The sequence below is a fragment of the Pristiophorus japonicus genome, chromosome 9 (assembly GCF_044704955.1).
Source record: "Pristiophorus japonicus isolate sPriJap1 chromosome 9, sPriJap1.hap1, whole genome shotgun sequence".
NCBI classification, from domain to species: Eukaryota; Metazoa; Chordata; class Chondrichthyes; family Pristiophoridae; genus Pristiophorus; species Pristiophorus japonicus.
The window spans coordinates 163,732,719-163,754,796 of NC_091985.1; the positions used below are offsets into that span (position 1 = coordinate 163,732,719).

Genomic DNA, 22,078 nt, shown 5'->3' on the forward strand with positions numbered 1-22,078 from the left:
GCGAATCGTCTCTGTACCCCCTCCAAAGCTAGTATATCCTTCCTTAAGTAAGGTGACCAAAACTGCACGCAGTACTCCAGGTGCGGCCTCACCAATACCCTATACAGTTGCAGCAGGACCTCCCTGCTTTTGTACTCCATCCCTCTCGCAATGAAGGCCAACATTCCATTCGCCTTCCTGATTACCTGCTGCACCTGCAAACTAACTTTTTGGGATTCATGCACAAGGACCCCCAGGTCCCTCTGCACCGCAGCATGTTGTAATTTCTCCCCATTCAAATAATATTCCCTTTTACAGTTTTTTTTTCCAAGGTGGATGACCTCACACTTTCTGACATTGTATTCCATCTACCAAACCTTAGCCCATTTGCTTAACCTATCTAAATCTCTTTGCAGCCTCTCTGTATCCTCTACACAACCCGCTTTCCCACTTATCTTTGTGTCATCTGCAAATGTTGTTACACTACACTCTGTCCCCTCTTCCAGGTCATCTATGTATATTGTAAACAGTTGTGGTCCCAGCACCAATCCCTGTGGCACACCACTAACCACGGATTTCCAACCAGAAAAGGACCCATTTATCCCGACTCTCTGCTTTCTGTTCGCCAGCCAATTCTCTATCCATGCTAATACATTTCCGCTGACTCCACATACCTTTATTTTCTGCAGTAACCTTTTGTGTGGCACCTTGTCAAATGCCTTTTGTAAATCTAAATACACCACATCCATCGGTACACCTCTATCCACCATGCTCGTTATATCCTCCAAGAATTTCAGTAAATTAGTTAAACATGATTTCCCCTTCATGAATCCATGTTGCGTCTGCTTGATTGCACTATTCCTATCTAGATGTCCCGCTATTTCTTCCTTAATGACAGCTTCAAGCATTTTCCCCACTACAGATGTTAAACTAACTGGCCTATAGTTACCTGCCTTTTGTCTGCCCCCTTTTTTTTACAGAGGCATTACATTAGCTGCTTTCCAATCCGCTGGTACCTCCCAGAGTCCAGAGAATTTTGGTAGATTATAACGAATGCATCTGCTATAACTTCCGCCATCTCTTTTAATACCCTAAGATGCATTTCATCAGGACCAGGGGACTTGTCTACCTTTAGTCCCATTAGCCTGTCCAACACTACCCCCCTAGTGATAGTGATTATCTCAAGGTCCTCCCTTCCCACATTCCCATGACCAGCAATTTTTGGCATGGTTTTTGTGTCTTCCACTGTGAAGACCGAAGCAAAATAATTGTTTAAGGTCTCAGCCATTTCCACATTTCCCATTATTAAATCCCCCTTCTCATCTTCTAAGGGACCAACATTTACTTTAGTCACTCTTTTCCATTTTATATATCGGTAAAAGCTTTTACTATCTGTTTTTATGTTTTGGCTCAAGTTTACTTTCGTAATCTATCTTTCCTTTCTTTATTGCTTTCTTAGTTATAGAAATATAGAAACATAGAAACATAGAAAATAGGTGCAGGAGTAGGCCATTCGGCCCTTCTAGCCTGCACTGCCATTCAATGAGTTCATGGCTGAACATGCAACTTCAGTACCCCATTCCTGCTTTCTCACCATATTCTTTGCTGTTGTTTAAAATTTTCCCAATCTGCTAGTTTCCCACTAACCTTGGTCACCTTAGACACATTGGTTTTTAATTTCATACTCTCCTTTATTTCCTTGGTTATCCACGGCTGGTTATCCCTTCTCTTACCACCCTTCTTTTTCACTGGAATATATTTTTGTTGAGCACTATGAAAGAGCTCATTAAAAGTCCTCCACTGTTCCTCAATTGTGCCACTGTTTAGTCTGTGTTTCCAGTCTACTTTAGCCAACTCTGCCCTCATCCTACTGTGGTCCCCTTTGTTTAAGCATAGTATGCTTGTTTGAGACACTACTTCATCACCCTCAATCTGTATTACAAATTCAACCATACTGTGATCACTCATTCCTAGAGGATCTTTTACTAGGAGATTGTTTATTATTCCTGTCTCATTACACAGGATCAGATCTAAGATAGCTTGCTCCCTTGTAGGTTCTGTAACATACTGTTCTAAGAAACAATCCCGTATGCATTCTATGAATTCCTCCTCAAGGCTACCCCGTGCGATTTGGTATGTAGGTTAAAATCCCCCATGATTACTGCCGTTCCTTTTTCACATGCCTCCATTCTTCCTTTGATTATTGCCCGCCCCACCATGAAGTTATTATTTGGGGGCCTATAAACTATGCCCACCAGTGACTTTTTCCCCTTACTATCTCTAATCTCCACCCACAATGATTCAACATTTTGTTCATTAGAGCCAATATCGTCTCTCACAACTGCCCTGATATCATCCTTTATTAACAGAGCTACCCCACCTCCTTTCCCTTCTTGTCTATCTTTCCGAATTGTCAGATACCCCTGTATGTTTAATTCCCAGTCTTGGCCACCCTGCAACCACGTTTCTGTAATAGCCACCAAATCATACCCATTTGTAATGATTTGTGCCATCACCTCATTTACTTTATTTCGAATGCTGCGTGCATTTAGGTAAAGTGTTTTAATACTAGTTTTTAAACCATGATTTTTAGTTTTGACCCCTCCTGCAGCCCCTTTATATTCATACATATTGTCCCTTCCTATCACCTTGTGGTTTACACTTACCCCAGTGCTACTCTGCTATGTTGCCCCCTGCCTTTTGCATTATTTCTTGGGGTCCTGTTCATCTGAGCTCTCACCCACTCTAACTAGCTCAGAGCCCTCTCCTGGGTTCCGAATACTCCTTGCATTGAGGCATTGAGCTTTCATGCTTGCCTTTTTATTACACTTTGACCCTTTAGAATTTTGCTGTACAGTGGCCCTTTTTGTTTTTTGCCTTGGGTTTCTCTGCCCTCCACTTTTACTCATCTCCTTTCTGTATTTTGCTTTTGTCTCCATTTTGTTTCCCTCTGTCTCCCTGCATTGGTTCCCATCCCCCTGCCATATTAGTTTAACTCCTCCCCAACAGCACGAGCAAACACTCCCCCTAGGACATTGGTTCCGTTCCTGCCCAGGTGCAGACCGTCCAGTTTGTACTGGTCCCACCTCCCCCAGAACTGGTTCCAATGACCCAGGAATTTGAATCTCTCCCTGCTGCACCACTGCTCAAGCCATGTATTCATCTGAGCTATCCTGCAATTCCTACTCTGACTAGCACATAGCACTGGTAGCAATCCCGAGATTACTACTTTTGAGGTCCTACGTTTTAATTTAGCTCCTAGCTCCTTAAATTCATCTTGTAGGACCTCATCCCTTTTTTTACCGATATCGTTGGTACCAATGTGCACCACGACAACTGGCTGTTCACCCTCCCTTTTCAGAAGGCAGAGTGTTTCTTCTGCAGAAAGACTGGGCAGCTTGCGAAGGCATGCCGACTGAAGGGTAAACCAGTTTTTAAAGCTATGAATCCAGCGTTCAAAGCTATGAGTAGTAATCCAAAGAGACTACATAGCTTGGAAGAACAACAATAGGACGTGGAGATGTTAGAGTTTCACGTCATCAGGAGCACGGGGTTAACGAACAACGATTTGGAAAGCATCAAAATCCACATAGATGTTGCGAGATTCAAGATACCAATGGAAATTGACACAGGTGCCTCCGTGAGTGTAGTACTCCCGGAGTCACTGTACCACGACAAATTGCGTGATTTCCAACTGGTGAAATCCAAGATAGAGCTGCGAGGCTACTCGGGAGAGAAAATTCCTGTATTAGGCCGTATCACCATACCGGTGAAATATAAAGATTAATTTCAGAACTTGCCTCTAATAGTAATGAAAGGAGACACGTCTGCCTTACTAGGAGGAAATTGGTTGAGCTCACTGAAGCTGGATTGGAGTAAGATTTTCTGTGTGGAAGCGAGATTTTCATCAATGGATAAGGTTATCGAGCAGTATCCGAACGTGTTCTGCGAAATGGGCAGTCCGATCCAAGGCTTCAAGGCGAGTGTCAGGGTACAGAAGGACACTAGATCGGTTTACTACAAGCCACGTTCTGTACCATATGCACTCAAGGAGAAAGTAAAGCAAGAACTCAAAAGACGAGAGACTGAGAACAGTATTTGTAAGATAGGTCGATGTAATTGGGCTACACCCATTGTTGTTGCACCTAAGTCCGATGGTAAGGTAAGATTGTGTGGTGATTATAAGGTAACCGTAAACCAGGTTCTAGAGAGTAATATCCCCAATACATTGCTGAATATAGAAGATTTGTTCACAACACTGACAGGTGGTCAGATCTTCTCAAAACTGGATCTTACGAATGCCTACTTACAGCTTGAACGAGATGAGGAGTCCAAGGTATGTTTGAATATAAATACTCCTCTTGGCCTATATCAATTTAATAGGGCTACCGTTTGGCGTGTCTTCTGCACCTGCAATATTCCAAGGGGTGATGAACCAGATTTTACAAGGTATTGAAGGGGTATTATGTTATTTGGATGACATACTAATTTCAGCACCAAATAGGCAAATTCAAAATAACATATTGAATGAAGCCCTCAAACGGCTAGAGAAGCACAGAGTATGAGTGTCTGCTCATAAGTGTGAATTATTTCAAAACTCAGTGGAGTATTTAGGGTACAGAGTAGACAAAGATGTTTTACATCCAACCATGGAAAAGTTGGATGCAATTAGAATTGCACCCACTCCCAGGAATGTCACTGAACTTCGTTCTTTCTTGGGTCTTTTGAACTATTATGGGAAGTTCCTCCCTAATTTGGCAACAATATTACATCCACTGAATGAACTTTTGAAAAAACAGGTCCATTGGCAGTGGTCAAAAGAATGCGATACAGCATTCAAGGAGTGTAAAAACAAATTGGTAGAGAGCACCATGTTAGTTCACTATGACATATCTCAGGAGATTAAGCTAGCATGTGATGCCTCTCCATATGGAGTTGGGGCAGTGATCTCTCATGTATCACATAATGGGGAGGAGAGACCAATTGCTTTTGCTTCATGCACTCTCAGTGCCAGTGAGAGAAATTATGTGCAAATTGAAAGGGAAGCTTTGGCATTAATATTTGGGGTCAAGAAGTTTCACAAATACTTGTATGGTCGTAAGTTTACCATTGTTACGGACCATAAGACCCGAACAGCAATCCTCTATTCAAAGTCCCCAGTTCCGACATTAGCTGCAGCCTGAATGCAGAGATGGGCTTTGATTTTGTCAGCATATACAAATGATATTGAATACAGATGATCAGCTGATCACAGTAATGCTGATGCAATGTCAAGATTGCCTTCCCCATCACAAGTTACACCCGATAGGGAAGAAGTGTTTTATTTTTATACATTGATGAACTGCCAGTCACAGCTGAAGAGATTGGTAGAGCAACCAAACGTGACCCAGTGATGTAAAGGTGTATGAGTATATGGCAAATGGATGGCCAAACCAGGTAACAGACAAAGATACATCAGTAGCAAATCCTAAATCCAATGTACTTGAAACAAATCCAGGAGAGAATCGGAATGAAAGTCTGATTCCGAGTCAGGAAAACAAAAAGCCTGAAGTTAGAGTGAGTTCAAATGAAAATCAAGGAAATTCCGTGGAGGAAAACGTTCTTCAAAATGAGCCTGGAATGAGTTTAGATTCGAGACCATGTTTGGAAGATTCTGTTCGAGAGCGAAGGTATCCTCTTCAAAACAGAAAACACGTGGTGAAGTTAAATTTGTAAATATGGAAAAAAAAATAAGTTTTTATCCTGTATTATGTATAAACATGAAAGTTATGTATGATGGTTGTTATGATGGCTTCTTCATTAAGGAGGGAGAAGTGTAATGTCTGTAAGCTTGTAATGTTTGTAGCTCCACACTGTGGATGTGGATGTATTGTGTACTGCAACTGCATAGTTAATCATTAAACAGAACAGGCACTTTCCAGAGAGTTCCGAGAGAGCAGCCTGCCATATTAGGAAGCTGTGTGTGCTGTGCTCTGTAAAGATATCACAACGTCCAATGAGATGTAGCCAACCTATCTGCTTTTTGCTACTCCCATTGTCCCGACTGATCTCCAATATTAGCATATCCTAATCGGATATTGGCCCAGAGATAATATGATGAACTTTGATGGAACACCTGACACAAAGCAAGTTCCAACAGGGATCCATCGCAGAATGTTGAATTTTGCAGATGATACAAAACTTGTAAATGTTGTAAACAGTGAGAAAGATAGTACTAGACGTCAAGAGGACACGGAGAGGGTAGTGGGATGGGTGGACATGTGGCAGATGTAATACAAAGCAGCAAAGTGTGAGGTGATACATTTTGGTGTGAAGAATGAGGAGAGACAGAACTATCTAACTGGTACAATTTTAAAGGTGGTACAAGAAGAGAGAGACCTGGGGGTGTTTATACACATTTTTTCAGGTGTCAGGGCAGGTTAACAACGCAGTTAGTGAAGCATATGAGATCCTGGGCTTTATAAACAGAGGCACAGAGTACAAAAGTCAGGAGGTCATGTTATACCGATATACAACACTAGTTCAGCCCCAGCTGGAGTCTTGTGTCCAATTCTGGGCACCACACTTTAGGAAGGACATGAAGACTTTGGAGCGGGTATAGAAGTGTGTTACTAGAATGGCTCCTGGAATGAGGGATTATGTTATGTGCTGGACTAGAGAATCTGGGGATGTTCTCCATGGAACAGAGAAGGCTAGGAGGAGATTTGATAGAGTTGTTTAAAATCATGAAGGGTTTCGATCGAGTAAATAACGAGAAACTGTTTCCAACGATAACCAGAGGGCACAGATTTAAGGTGATTGCCAAAAGAACCAGAGGCAATGTGAGGAAAAACATTTTTATGCAGCGAGTGGTTAGGATTTGGAATGAACTGCCTGATAGGGTGGAGGAGTAGCCTTCTGAAGGGAATTGGATAAATGCTTGAAGGAGAAAGAATTGCAGGAATATGGTGAAAGGGCTGGGGAAGTGGGACTACCTGGATTGGTCTTTGAAAGGGCCAGCGGGACTCAATGGTCCGAATGGCCACTTCCTGTGCTGTACCATTCTATAATTCTATGATTCTAGATCTCATCAATTTAATTAAATTTATCAACCACAATATCAACTTGCATTTATAAAGCGCCTTTAATGTAGAAAAACATCACATGGTGCTTACAGACAATAATTGACACTGAGCCAAAGAAGGAGATATTTGGAGGGGTGGTAAAATGCAGGGTTTTACAGGGGGGTCAAAAGGTGTGGTTTGGTGATAAGGGTCACACCATCACAGGGCAGCTTGGGCAAGGCAGCTGGTGGAGAGGCTTCAATAGTGTTGGCCATTCGAGACTGAACCTGAACATGTCTGACTAATGCACTTTAATGACCAATGCCGGCCAGGGGTCCACTTCGAGACTGAATAGGAAAGTCTCAAGTGCGGACGCTCTGGTTGATGACCCGATGGTGTAGAGTGGAACAGGCTGCTTTAGGCCACTAGCCGGCCAGTCTCTGCCATCCCAGTCCACACCGTCAGGTGAAACCCCGGTACAAATATGTACCGAGACTTCCCAGAATTAAGAGGAAGAGTACTCCCCTGGCATCAGCTGGCTCGGAGATGTCCGTGCCAACTGGTGACAGGATCTCTCCCAATTCCCATGGGACACCTAGGGTTTTCACTCCCAGGGAGGGGATATGTGTGCCTCAGCCGTGGATGATCCACACTGAGGTAGTCCAGAACTTCAGGACTTTGGGGGTTACCAGATCGATGGACTTGCTCGTATCACTGGACAATCACCAATCTGATCGAGGACCTCAGGCAGTCAGGGTGGAGGCTGGACAGTCTTTCGTTCTTTAGTTTCTAGATTCTGTTGCTCAGGGTTACCTGATCGCCAGGATGCTACAGAAAATTGCAGCAGCTGGTGGTTCTGGTTAACCCTTTACTTGCCACACAAACTGTGCTTCTCATACACTCTGGTGTTGAATATTGCCGGTCTGACTTCAGAAGCTCACAGGAATCAATTCAAAATTAAAGACAAGCCTGGTGTTTTTAGCGACCCTTTATTTTTCATTCCAACATCCCCCACACACTGCTGGACACTGTCCTACCAGTATTCAGGGTGATAAGGGTGGATCCTGCAAGGGAAGACTCTCCTGCTCCCAGGACAAATTGATCAAAGTGAGTTATTCACGTGCACCGGCCCCAGATCCAAACAATAAACTGATTGCTATGCGATTCCTCAGCTCTCCACTCTCTGAGAGTGCTTGGGGCTGTAATACTAGTCATACAGGTCCCAGAGTCCCACCGCAATAAGTGGAAGGATCTCGGAACCCATCATTGGCCTTTCCCTTTAAACCAGTGAAGTAGCCTGTGATGTTGGCAGCACTGCCCTGAACATTCTTCAGCGCTCTGCCACTACCGGCCCTCTCACACACTTTAGCGCTCCAAGACAAGTGGGAACACTTGATTTAGCACTCCACTTCCCTCTTGGAAGTCCATTTATAATCATTAGAATTCTGAAAATTGTATAATTAGTTGAGGATTTCATTGCCTATCATTAAGGGACTGTGTTCATAAATGATTGCAATGAAATTCTCCTTTGCCATTGGAGGAATGGGCCCATGTGATCCCAGGGACACTTGCGAACCACCTGCATCCTTGGGATCCGAGGACCTTTGCACTGCTGTCCGCCTGGGGGCCCGAGACCACAACTCTTCGCAGCTGGGGCACCTGGAGGTACTTTGGAATTGTTTCACGGATCAGAGGTGTACTCTGGAGTAACGCCTCCGGCCTCAAATTCTAGACCATTATATTATAATTGTTGGAGCTTTTTACACTTGGAAAGTTTGAGGAGATTTGACAGAGGCACTCATAATTATGAGGGGTGCAGACAAGGGAAAAGCCCCATGAGCATAGAGGACATAACTTTTATATAATCGTCAAAGAAGCATTGCAGAATCTAGGAGACTGTTTTGTGTGTGTGTTCAGGGTTGTTGGGGTGTGGAGCACCCAACAGGAAGTGGAATCCATTAAAGGGTTTTCAAAGGGGAAAAGTTATGGGGAAAGGATTGGGGATGTGTGTAAGTGGATCGCTCTTTCAAAAGCCTGAGCAGGTATGATAAGTTGAATGGTCTCTTTTCTGTTACCAGTTCCTTGATCCGATGTTTCTGTTCCAGTGCTTGGGTGCTTGAGTATCAAGCGTATGTAACACGATTCTGTTCTTCCTTAACTAACTGAGGTTTCATGCATGGTGGCAATCTGTTTACTCCGATTCCTGTAGCTAATAACAATGATTACGTAACCCTCGTGGTCTCAGTGGGTATCACTCTCCTGTATTAATAAAGGGCTTCACTGACTGAGTAAGCTCAGAGTGCCAATGGAAACTGACCGACACAAAAGTACAACATCGCTCATCGTAGAACATGAATTCAAGCTGTCTAGTATATCTGCTCTTTGATTTTCAGCCCATTTATTATTCTATTCTGGCAGTCGTTGGAGTTCTATGTGAGTTATTATAACCATTGCTGGTTTGACTGATCTGAGAATGTAACTTGTTGGTGTAGGATTTGTTACATGTTCGAATGTTTATGGTCATTATTTCAATTCTTGCTGGTCACTGACATTCCTCTATGCTTTGCCTTATTTTAACTGCAGCCTCTCTTCAGATACGCAGTCTTACTGGGGTCAGTGTGCTTCAGTCAATGTCTTCAACTTATCAGTACTGCACACATTGGATCCTAACTAACCATGTAATTGTTCTGTTCCAGGGTCCGTTTAATTTATTTCCAGTGTACTGTGAGGATATATTGTATTTTTTAATGTTTATACACTATATTCGTGGATGTCGTTTTCTCCAATGATTGGCGTGAAGTGCTAAGATGTCCTTTCAATGCCTCTGAAATGTTTGCTAACATAACCTAATTTATTATATAAAAGAAATAAATTGCATTTATATCGCGGCCTTCAGAACTCCCTGGAGCTTTACAGCCAATGAAGTGCCTTTGAAGGGTAGTCACTGCTGTAACTAGCACCTTCAGTAAAAGTGCAACATTTATCATTTACTGTACTGGCTCTTCACATCTCTGCTGCTTCTCACTGTAAAATATTGTGTTACTTTCTTTTTAAAAATTTACAGCGAACCTTGTCGCAATCGTGACACTATCGCGAGGGAGGTGTGGTCTCACCAAAGGTGTCACTCTGTACCTGGTGGCGATGGCTGTGGCGGATCTACTGGTCATCATTATTCACGTTATACTGGACAAATTGAATACCTTTTATCTACACATTGTATTTTTCTACTATGCACCCGGCTGTAACATCAGAGATGTCATTGGTTACACGACCAGAGATAGCTCTGTCTGGCTCACTATTGCCTTCACCTTTGACCGTATGGTGGCCATTTGCTGCCAGAAGCTGAAGACAAAATACTGCACCGAGAAAAGTGCAGCCATTGTTATCACAACGGTGAGCCTGCTGAGTTTGTTAATCAACATCCCCTGGTATTTTAAGTATGAATCCTCCTGGTGCACCATAACATATGAATACGCCACTTTTCCCGTGTGGCAAGCCTACGACTGGGGTGTTCGCATTTTAACGCCACTGCTCCCCTTCGTGCTCATCCTGCTGCTCAATACTGTCACCGTCAGGCACATCCTGCTGGCCAGTGCAGTCCGCAGGAAACTGAGGGCTCAGAGAAACGGGGAGGAGCAGCACGATCCAGAAATGAAGAATCGAAGAAGATCCATCATTTTGCTCTTTACCATATCGGGCAGTTTTATCCTGTTATGGACGACAAATGTCGCAGTTCTAGCGATTCAGCGAATTACTGTAATGCATGATGTTTGGACAACTCCTTTACTCGTGGCAGTCATCATGGGAACAATGCTTCAGTTACTGAGCTCCTGCACCAACACATTTATTTATGCAGTCACACAGAGCAAATTCAGAGAGGAGGTGATGAACACAGTGAAATATCCCTTTACGGCCATCCTGAATTTCATTAAATGATGGGAGGAAAGCTGGCAAATTTACATCAGGACTGGGTAACAACATTATTGTTCCTTTCCAGCTCAACTCCCCTTGAAGGAACACGTCCCAATGCTTTGAAAATGAGAATCAGATTCTTCAAATCTACACATTATAGTCAGGAGGAAGTTTAAAACTGAATTTGCCAAGATGCAAAAAATATATACATTTTATAATAGAAGGGAAGATTTTAATTTGTCCTAAATTAGATAACTGATTGTTATTAAGATAAGATAAATGCAAAGATTCCAGTGACAAGAATTCTATTTCTTACCAATTCCACAGAAGGAATGCTGCGGGGTTTGAAGGAATGGAAGAAACGGGTTCAGGGAGGATCATAATGTGATAGATCCTGACTTTGTGTGATAGTGTGAAACAGGTGATGGTGGTGGTGCCCTTAACTCCCACTGTTTCTTCCCTTCTAACCAGTTTGCTTCCCTCCCCCTAATTTCACACAGCTTTGTTTTCTCCAGTAGCCTCCTGTGTGGCATCTTATCTCAGCTTTCTGAAGGTCTATATAGACTGCATCCACTGCATTTCCCCATCCAGCACATATGTCACCTCCTCAAAGAACTGCATTAAGGTTTGTCAAGCATGATCTTTCTGATCTGTATTGACTGCTTCTACTTATTTTCTACTAGATAATTAGTAATTTTGTCTTTTAAATCTTCCAAATCCATCCTCCCACAGATGTTACACTAACTGATGTATAATTAGCAGATTAGATCAGTCTCCATTTTTGAAGGCACTACATTGACCACTCTCCAGTCCTCTGGCTCAGTGGACCTTGAAATATAATTCCTGCTTGCTCTGCTAATGCCCCCCCTGCCCCTTCCTCCTCCCCCCATTTCCCTCAGGATCTTTGGCCACATCCAATCAGACCCTGGCACTCTGTCCTCCTTTAGCTTAACTAACTTCTCCAATACTTTGCTCTGAGTTATTATGGGCCCAAGTTTCCACAGGATAAAAAAACGGGCGCCCCTCCAAGCGGGCACCTAAAACGGCGCCAGAAAAAAAACGCACTATTCTCGAGTGCTTTGCAGCTCCTTGTCTGCCTGGCACGGCGCCCAGGGGGGCGGAGCCTACACTCACGTCGATTTTGTAAGTGGGAGGGGGCAGGTACTATTTAAATAAGTTTTTTTCCTGCCGGCAACGCTGCGCGTGCGCGTTGGAGCGTTCGCGCACGCGCAGTGTGAAGGAAACATTGGCACTCGGCCATTTTTGAAGTTCTTTGTAGCTGTTTAATTTTTGAACATTTTTTAATAAAAGCACATTGCCATCAGCACATCAGCACTGAGGCTACCCTTCTCACTGTCTCCTTCCCCCCCCCACCCTCAACAGCAACAAACGGCGGTTTCCACCCCCTCCCTCCCCTCCGCGGCGGCAACAAACCGCTGTCTCCTTCCCCTCCCTCCCCTCCACGGCAACAAATCGCTGTCTCCTTCCCCTCCCTCCCCTCCACGGCAACAAACCGCTGTCTCCTTCCCCAGCCCCCGCGGGAACGAACGATGGCTGAAGCACTTTCACACAGGTAGGAAGATGGTTTATTTAATCTTTTCTTTGCTTATAAATGTTTATTCAGGTTGGATTTATTTGTATAATATTTGTAGAAGTATAAATAAGGATTGATTGTAGAATTTAATGACTTCCATTTCCCCCCCCCCCACACCTCGTTCTGGACGCCTAATTTGTAACCTGCGCCTGATTTTTTAATGTGTAGAACAGGTTTTTTCAGTTCTACAAAAATCTTCACTTGCTCCATTCTACTTTAGTTTGGAGTACGTTTTCACTGTGGAAACTTTGAAATCAGGCGTCAGTGGCCGGACACGCCCCCTTTTGAAGAAAAAATTCCGTTCCAAAGTAGAACTGTTCTACCTGACTAGAACTGCAGAAAAAAAAGGTGGAGAATTGCGATTTCTAAGATAGTCCGTTCTCCACCAGTTGCTCCTAAAAATCAGGCGCAAATCATGTGGAAACTTGGGCCCAATATCTCTCATCTGACTTGAATCAAGTCAGGATCTACCTCCTCCCCAACATCCTTCTCTAGACACTTCAGTAAAGTACTTGTTATGTATCCCGCCAATTCCCACTGAGCTCCCACTAACTCACTGCCCTCTCCTCCCTGGGCTGGCACCGCACATTTAAACATTCTCCTCGCACTGATATGTTTGCACAATCTTTTTCAGCTTCTCTCCTCATACTTCATCCCTGCTTTCCCGTCTTTCATTTCTTTCCTTTTTTACTTGTTACTTATAATTTTAAATCATTTGTTCATCATATCAATTATCCATATGTTGTTTTCTTCAATGTTCGTGTGTTTATAATCTCTATTTATCCAGGACATACTGAAGAAGTTCCCCTTTTGTAATAGAATCATAAATGATATATATTAGTGTATAACTTTGCAATCTCTTTTATAAAAATATTCCATTGTTGATCGATAGACAAACGTGTCAATTTCTCTTTCCAGCTCATCTCACCGAGCTCATTGTAAAATCTTTATAAAATGTGCCCATTCCAGTCTGATGCCCTTGTTTTTTGCACTAACCTGTTCCTTTTCTATTTGGACCACAAACCTCATTGTATTACACAGCATTACATTGTATTTATAGCACAGGGACAGGTCATTCAGCCCAACAGGTCTATGCAAGTATTTATCGGCTGCATCTATTTGCTACACCAGTGGGTTGGGCCAGATTTCTGATTGGTCCCCTTGGAGGACAAGACACACCCAACTGTCTGTAACCTGTAATCTGTAATCTGACCCTGCCATAGACAACCCTGCAATGTGTAATTTGATCCAGTGTTGCCACTGAGTGTGCAGAAAGTGGAGATATAGCTCGCTTTGTGAAGATCCTCTGTTATTGAGTATTCTGCGATTGTAATTATAGTTATCCTTGGCTGGTAAAATAAAATACTCTATATACCAATTAGTGGGTTAGTTAATTCTTTGGAGTTTTATGTTTTTTCCTTCTGGAAGTGATGCAAAATTCTTTAATTCTGAATGAAGGAATAGTTGGGGGTCCGTTTTTGTGGGATCTGTGTATGTGGGGATTGTGTGTTTATGAGGTCCGTGTGCATGGGTCTGTGTGTTGGGTGTGTGTGTGTTTATGCAATCCATGTGAGTGTCTAACAGAAAGGGGTGAACATGATCTGTCTCTCATTCTCACTCCCAGCCCGTCCCTTAAGACCTCAATCACGTTCTTCTCCCATTCCTCTGATTTCTCCATGTTCACACCCTCTCACTGATATCTCCATGTTCACACCCTCTCACTGATTTCTCCATGTTCAAACCCTCTCACTGATATCTCCATGTTCACACCCTCTCACTGATGTCTCCGTGTTCAAACCCTCTCACTGATGTCTCCGTGTTCAAACCTCTCACTGATATCTCCATGTTCAAACCCTCTCACTGATATCTCCATGTTCAAACCCTCTCACTGATATCTCCATGTTCACACCCTCTCACTGATGTCTCCATGTTCAAACCCTCTCACTGATGTCTCCATGTTCACACCCTCTCACTGATATCTCCGTGTTCAAACCCTCTCACTGATATCTCCATGTTCACACCCTCTCACTGATGTCTCCATGTTCAAACCCTCTCACTGATGTCTCCATGTTCAAACCCTCTCACTGATGTCTCCATGTTCACACCCTCTCACTGATGTCTCCATGTTCAAACCCTCTCACTGATGTCTCCGTGTTCAAACCCTCTCACTGATATCTCCATGTTCACACCCTCTCACTGATATCTCCATGTTCAAACCCTCTCACTGATGTCTCCATGTTCACACCCTCTCACTGATATCTCCGTGTTCAAACCCTCTCACTGATATCTCCATGTTCAAACCCTCTCACTGATGTCTCCATGTTCACACCCTCTCACTGATATCTCCGTGTTCAAACCCTCTCACTGATATCTCCATGTTCAAACCCTCTCACTGATGTTTCCATGTTCAAACCCTCTCACTGATATCTCCATGTTCAAACCCTCTCACTGATGTCTCCGTGTTCAAACCCTCTCACTGATATCTCCATGTTCAAACCCTCTCACTGATATCTCCATGTTCACACCCTCTCACTGATATCTCCGTGTTCAAACCCTCTCACTGATATCTCCGTGTTCAAACCCTCTCACTGATGTCTCCATGTTCAAACCCTCTCACTGATGTCTCCGTGTTCAAACGCTCTCACTGATATCTCCATGTTCACACCCTCTTACTGATATCTCCATGTTCACACCCTCTCACTGATGTCTCCATGTTCAAACCCTCTCACTGAAGTCTCCATGTTCAAACCCTCTCACTGATATCTCAGTGTTCAAACCCTCTCACTGATATCTCCATGTTCACACCCTCTCACTGATATCTCCGTGTTCAAACCCTCTCACTGATATCTCCATGTTCAAACCCTCTCACTGATGTCTCCATGTTCACACCCTCTCACTGATATCTCCATGTTCAAACCCTCTCACTGATATCTCCGTGTTCAAACCCTCTCACTGATATCTCCATGTTCAAACCCTCTCACTGATATCTCCATGTTCAAACCCTCTCACTGATATCTCCATGTTCAAACCCTCTCACTGATAGCTCCATGTTCAAACCCTCTCACTGATATCTCCATGTTCAAACCCTCTCACTGATATCTCCATGTTCAAACCCTCTCACTAATATCTCCATGTTCAAACCTCTCACTGATATCTCCATGTTCAAACCTCTCACTGATATCTCCATGTTCAAACCCTCTCACTGATATCTCCCTGTTCAAACCCTCTCACTGATGTCTCCGTGTTCACACCCTCTCACTGATTTCTCCATGTTCAAACCCTCTCACTGATATCTGCACCTGGGCAGGACCGGAACCAATGTCCGAGGGGAAGTGTTTGTTCGTGCTGTTGGGGAGGAGTTAAACTAATATGGCAGGGGGATGGGAACTAATGCAGGGAGACAGAGGGATACAAAAAGGAGGCAAAAGCAAAAGACAGAAAGGAGATGAGGAAAAGTGGAGGGCAGAGAAACCCAAGGCAAAGAACAAAAAGGGCCACTGTACAGCCAAATTCTAAAGGACAAAGGGTGTTAAAAAAACAAGCCTGAAGGCTTTGCGTCTTAATGCAAGGAGTATCCACAATAAGATGGATGAATTAACTGTGCAAATAGATGTTAACAAATATGATGTGATTGGGATTACGGAGACATGGCTCCAGGATGATCAGGGCTGGGAACTCAACATCCAGGGGTATTCAACATTCAGGAAGGATAGAATAAAAGGAAAAGAAGGTGGGGTAGCATTGCTGGTTAAAGAGGAGATTAATGCAATAGTTAGGAAAGACATTAGCTTGGATGATGTGGAATCTATATGGGTAGAGCTGCAGAACACCAAAGGGCAAAAAACGTTAGTGGGAGTTGTGTACAGATCTCCAAACAGTAGTAGTGATGTTGTTGAGGGCATCAAACAGGAAATTAGGGGTGCATGCAATAAAGGTGCAGCAGTTATAATGGGTGACTTTAATATGCACACAGATTGGGCTAGCCAAACTGGAAGCATTTCGGTGGAGGAGGATTTCCTGCAGTGCATAAGGGATGGTTTTCTAGACCAATATGTCGAGGAACCAACTAGCGGGGAGGCCATCTTAGACTGGGTGTTCTGTAATGAGAGAGGATTAATTAGCAATCTCATTATGCGAGGCCCATTGGGGAAGAGTGACCATAATATGGTGGAATTCTGCATTAGGATGGAGAATGAAACAGTTAAACCAGAGACCATGGTCCAGAACTTAAAGAAGGGTAACTTTGAAGGTATGAGGCATGAATTGGCTAGGATAGATTGGCGAATGATCCTTAAGGGGTTGACTGTGGATGGGCAATGGCAGACATTTAGAGACCGCATGGATGAACTACAACAATTGTACATTCCTGTCTGGTGTAAAAATAAAAAATGGAAGGTGGCTCAACCGTGGCTATCTAGGGAAATCAGGGATAGTATTAAAGCCAAGGAAGTGGCATACAAATTGGCCAGAAATAGCAGCGAACCTGGGGACTGGGAGAAATTTAGAACTCAGCAGAGGAGAACAAAGGGTTTGATTAGGGCAGGGAAAATGGAGTACGAGAAGAAGCTTGCAAGGAACATTAAGGCGGATTGCAAAAGTTTCTATAGGTATGTAAAGAGAAAAAGGTTAGTAAAGACAAACGTAGGTCCCCTGCAGTCAGAATCAGGGGAAGTCATAACGGGGAACAAAGAAATGGCAGACCAATTGAACAAGTACTTTGGTTCAGTATTCACTAAGGAGGACACAAACAACCTTCCGGATATAAAAAGGGTCAGAGAGTCTAGTAAGGAGGAGGAACTGAGGGAAATCTTTATTAGTCAGGAAATTGTGTTGGGGAAATTGATGGGATTGAAGGCCGATAAATCCCCAGGGCCTGATGGACTGCATCCCAGAGTACTTAAGGAGGTGGCCTTGGAAATAGCGGATGCATTGACAGTCATTTTCCAACATTCCATTGACTCTGGATCAGTTCCTATCGAGTGGAGGGTAGCCAATGTAACCCCACTTTTTAAAAAAGGAGGGAGAGAGAAAACAGGGAATTATAGACCGGTCAGCCTGACCTCAGTAGTGGGTAAAATTATGGAATCAATTATTAAGGATGTCATAGCAGCGCATTTGGAAAGAAGTGACATGATAGGTCCAAGTCAGCATGGATTTGTGAAAGGGAAATCATGCTTGACAAATCTTCTGGAATTTTTTGAGGATGTTTCCAGTAAAGTGGACAAAGGAGAACCAGTTGATGTGGTATATTTGGACTTTCAGAAGGCTTTCGACAAGGTCCCACACAAAAGATTAATGTGCAAAGTTAAAGCACATGGGATTGGGGGTAGTGTGCTGACGTGGATTGAGAACTGGTTGTCAGACAGGAAGCAAAGAGTAGGAGTAAATGGGTACTTTTCAGAATGGCAGGCAGTGACTAGTGGGGTACCGCAAGGTTCTGTGCTGGGGCCCCAGCTGTTTACATTGTACATTAATGATTTAGACAAGGGGATTAAATGTAGTATCTCCAAATTTGCGGATGACACTAAGTTGGGTGGCAGTGTGAGCTGCGAGGAGGATGCTATGAGGCTGCAGAGTGACTTGGATAGGTTGGGTGAGTGGGCAAATGCATGGCAGATGAAGTATAATGTGGATAAATGTGAGGTTATCCACTTTGGTGGTAAAAACAGAGAGACAGACTATTATCTGAATGGTGATAGATTAGGAAAAGGGGAGGTGCAACGAGACCTAGGTGTCATGGTACATCAGTCATTGAAGGTTGGCATGCAGGTACAGCAGGCGATTAAGAAAGCAAATGGCATGTTGGCCTTCATAGCGAGGGGATTTGAGTACAGGGGCAGGGAGGTGTTGCTACAGTTGTACAGGGCCTTGGTGAGGCCACAGCTGGAGTATTGTGTACAATTTTGGTCTCCTAACTTGAAGGACATTCTTGCTATTGAGGGAGTGCAGCGAAGATTCACCAGACTGATTCCCGGGATGGTGCGACTGACCTATCAAGAAAGACTGGATCAACTGGGCTTGTATTGACTGGAGTTCAGAAGAATGAGAGGGGACCTCATAGAAACGTTTAAAATTCTGACGGGTTTAGACAGGTTAGATGCAGGAAGAATGTTCCCAATGTTGGGGAAGTCCAGAACCAGGGGTCACAGTCTAAGGATAAGGGGTCAGCCATTTAGGACCGAAATGAGGAGAAACTTCTTCACCCAGAGAGTGGTGGACCTGTGGAATTCTCTACCACAGAAAGTAGTTGAGGCCAATTCACTAAATATATTCAAAAGGGAGTTAGATGAAGTCCTTACTACTCGGGGGATCAAGGGGTATGGCGAGAAAGCAGGAAGGGGGTACTGAAGTTGCATGTTCAGCCATGAACTCATTGAATGGCGGTGTAGGCTAGAAGGGCTGAATGGCCTACTCCTGCACCTATTTTCTATGTTTCTATGTTTCTATCTCCATGTTCACACCCTCTCACTAATGTCTCCATGTTCAAACCCTCTCACTGATGTCACCGTGTTCACACCCTCTCACTGAGTTCTCCATGTTCAAACCCTCTCACTGATATCTCCATGTTCACATCCTCTCACTGAGTTCTCCATGTTCACACCCTCTCACTGATTTCTCCATGTTCACACCCTCTCACTGATTTCGCCATGTTCACACCCTCTCACTGATGTCTCCATGTTCACACCCTCTCACTGATATCTCCATGTTCACACCCTCTCACTGATATCTCCGTGCTCAACCCACTCCGCCCCCTGAGTTCCCAACCTAACCGCACCCCCGACCCGACTCCTGATCTTCAGCCCAGTTCCTGAACTCTCCGTGTTCCTGACCTTCTCTCCCTGAGTTACTGACCTTCTCCCCTCCCCCTGAGACCTTCTTTCTCCCCACTCCGATCTCCTCTCTCCCCCACCGACGTGTTCCTCTCTCCCCCACCTCCGAGGTCCTCCTGCAGGCTCAGGCTCCAGGCCCGGCAAGACTTCGGCATGCCCCACTCCTGGTTTTGATCGTGCCTCGTACTGTGCGAGCGCGGCCGGTCCCAATGTGCATACGCAGAACCAACTCGGTCTTCAGTCTTCCCAAACGGTCTTCAGGTGCCCCAAAGCGGGGAGCAGGCACAGAGGCACTCAGAGCACCGCGCGAATAATCACTCTCTTAATGCTGCACACGAACCTCCCACCTTATTTCTTCGCACCCTATCAGCAGATCCTTCTATTCCTTGCTCCCTTGTGTATTTATGTCGCTTCCCCCTAAATGCATGTATTGTGCTGACTACTCGTGAGTTGCTCACCTCCATTTAACTCATCTACCTGATCTATTTCATTATTTATGATTAGATACGGCAAAGCCTCTCCCCTTGTAGACAGAAATTTGGTAGGTTAGCGGCGGGTGTGGGATGGGCAGGGGGCGCTGAGGGGTTAGCGATCACGCGCGGCGAATGCCGCAATACCCGTGAACCTCAGTGCCGGTTTAGCGCTGGTGCTAACTAGTATCGCCGGGGCCTCTAGCGCCTCACAGATTGTGACATCACCCTGGGGAGATAATTGACTCTCACTGCCTGCCTTAGAGCCCAGCGTGAACAACGGCAGGAAGAGGAGTGGTGGACATGCAGATGGCTGCTCTAGGAGCTGTATGTACTGGGATCGACATCAGGTTTATTTTTAGTCACCAATCAATGCTGCCTTGTTCAGTTATCATCTACAATGGTCAGTTTAGGATTGCTGATCCGGAGCATCTCCATGAACAGACACTGTCGCTCGATCTTACAGTTGCAGCCACTAGCTCAGATACTGACACTGCGCGTATTTTAGAGGCTGGTTCAGAGCAGCGATATGAGTGAGACACCGGGCACAAATGCGCAGGAGCCAGGGCAGGGGGAAAGGATTGAACATAACATAAGAAATAGGATAGGATAGCACAGGTGCCAGCTTGCTGGAGGGCGAGGCCTTGGCTAAGAGGCAGGAAGCAAAAGGTAATGGTTGATGGGTGTTTTTGTGACTGGAAGGATGTTTCCAGTGGGGTTCCACAGAGCTCAGTACTTGGTCCCTTGCTTTTTGTGGTATTTATCAATGATTTAGACTTGAATGTAGGGGATACGATTGAGAAGTTTGCAGATGATACAAAAATTGGCCATTTGGTTGATAATGAAAAAGAAAGCTGTAGACTGCAGCAAGATATCAATGAATTGGTCAGGTGGGCAGAACAGTGGCAAATGGGATTCCATCCCGAGAAGTGTGAGCCAGAAATTGAGGTCGGAGGCCTCCGACCTGAAAACAATCTGCAAAAGTACCTGGTGGTTTCACAGGAACGTAAGATCCCAGTCGGAGACCGAATTGTTCTGCGCAGCACACAGGGAAATGCCTTTCAGTTACGTTAGTCCAAGCTGGAGTCATGTGGACCTGGGTAACCAATCATGATGCAGTATTCTCATTGTACGAGTTCCTATTACTATCAATGAGAACAACCCCTGAAACACCCAAACACAGCATAATAAATAAATAAAACACCACATATTTAAAATGAATTGAAATTAAATGTAATTAAATGTTTTAGAAAAAATATATATTTTTTGAATTTTTTTTTAATGGGCTGGAAATTCATCACCATTTACTGTCCGTTTACTGCTAGAAAAATGTTTGGTCTTGAAACGTCGCCCAAACTCGAAATTACGACCCATTTACCCCCCAAATATCGCTGCCGGTAAATTCGTCATTCATTTACCGCTGGAGGTAAACAATTGTGCACGGCCATTTTTTTTGTTATTTTTATATCATTCAACTTGCAACGACCTAATACATCAATTCATCAAATCGCCCATTTTTACTGCCGGAATAAAATTCCGCACATAAAAATCGAATCTTACCTGATCGTAATCCAGCAATAGGGACGCCATTTTCAAAATAGGAGGATCTTGAAGGAAGGCTGTTTGAAGTTATTGAGAGCTTGAAAGTTATTTGTGAGTAGGATTTAAAGGGTGTTTGAAGATATTTGAGAGATCCTGAGCTCTTTGTAGTTAATCTAAAGGACATTTGTGGTGATTTGAGGATACTTGAGGACATTTGAGTGCATTAAAAGGAATGGGGCCTGTAATTTCTCTACCAATATTTCTGACTACTTGTATGCTTTGGAATTGAGGTGGAAGAAGGTTTATTGAAGAGCATTATGTGCCCAATCAAAGAGGTCGCAGATTTATGAGGGGGAGGAGACCTTACCCCCAATGGATTTTCAGGCAGAAGCCCCAGTACCTGCATCTGTTCTAGACACAGTGCGTTAGAAGGCTCCACTTTCAAAAAGAGGTGATCAATGAGATATGCCAGCTCATAAAGGCAGAACCTGCTGCCTACCAGCACCAACAGGACCGCACTGCTCGTCAAGGTGAAGGTGACTGCGGTACTTGCCTTCTATGCATCCGGCTCCTTTCAGGCATCAACTGGAATTGGAAAGCAAAAATGTAGACAATGAGTTTGAAGGACAGAGGAAACAAGCAGGAATAAAGGGTAAAAAAACAAATTTAAAAGCTCTTTGTCTAAATCTACGTAGCATGCATAACAAA

General features: G+C 44.0%; 1 protein-coding gene across 1 annotated transcript; it reads left to right on the forward strand.

The window, feature by feature from the left end:
• Positions 1–10,163: 10,163 nt before the first annotated feature.
• LOC139273956 (probable G-protein coupled receptor 139) lies at positions 10,164–10,958 on the forward strand. Its single transcript, XM_070891028.1, has one exon. The coding sequence runs from the start codon at positions 10,164–10,166 to the stop codon at positions 10,956–10,958; it is 795 nt and encodes a 264-aa protein (XP_070747129.1).
• Positions 10,959–22,078: the final 11,120 nt, after the last annotated feature.

What these genes read in the sequence shown, in the direction of transcription:
- LOC139273956 (XM_070891028.1), top strand. Translation starts at nt 10,164, where the DNA reads ATGGCTGTGGCGGATCTACTGGTCATCATTATTCACGTTATACTGGAC.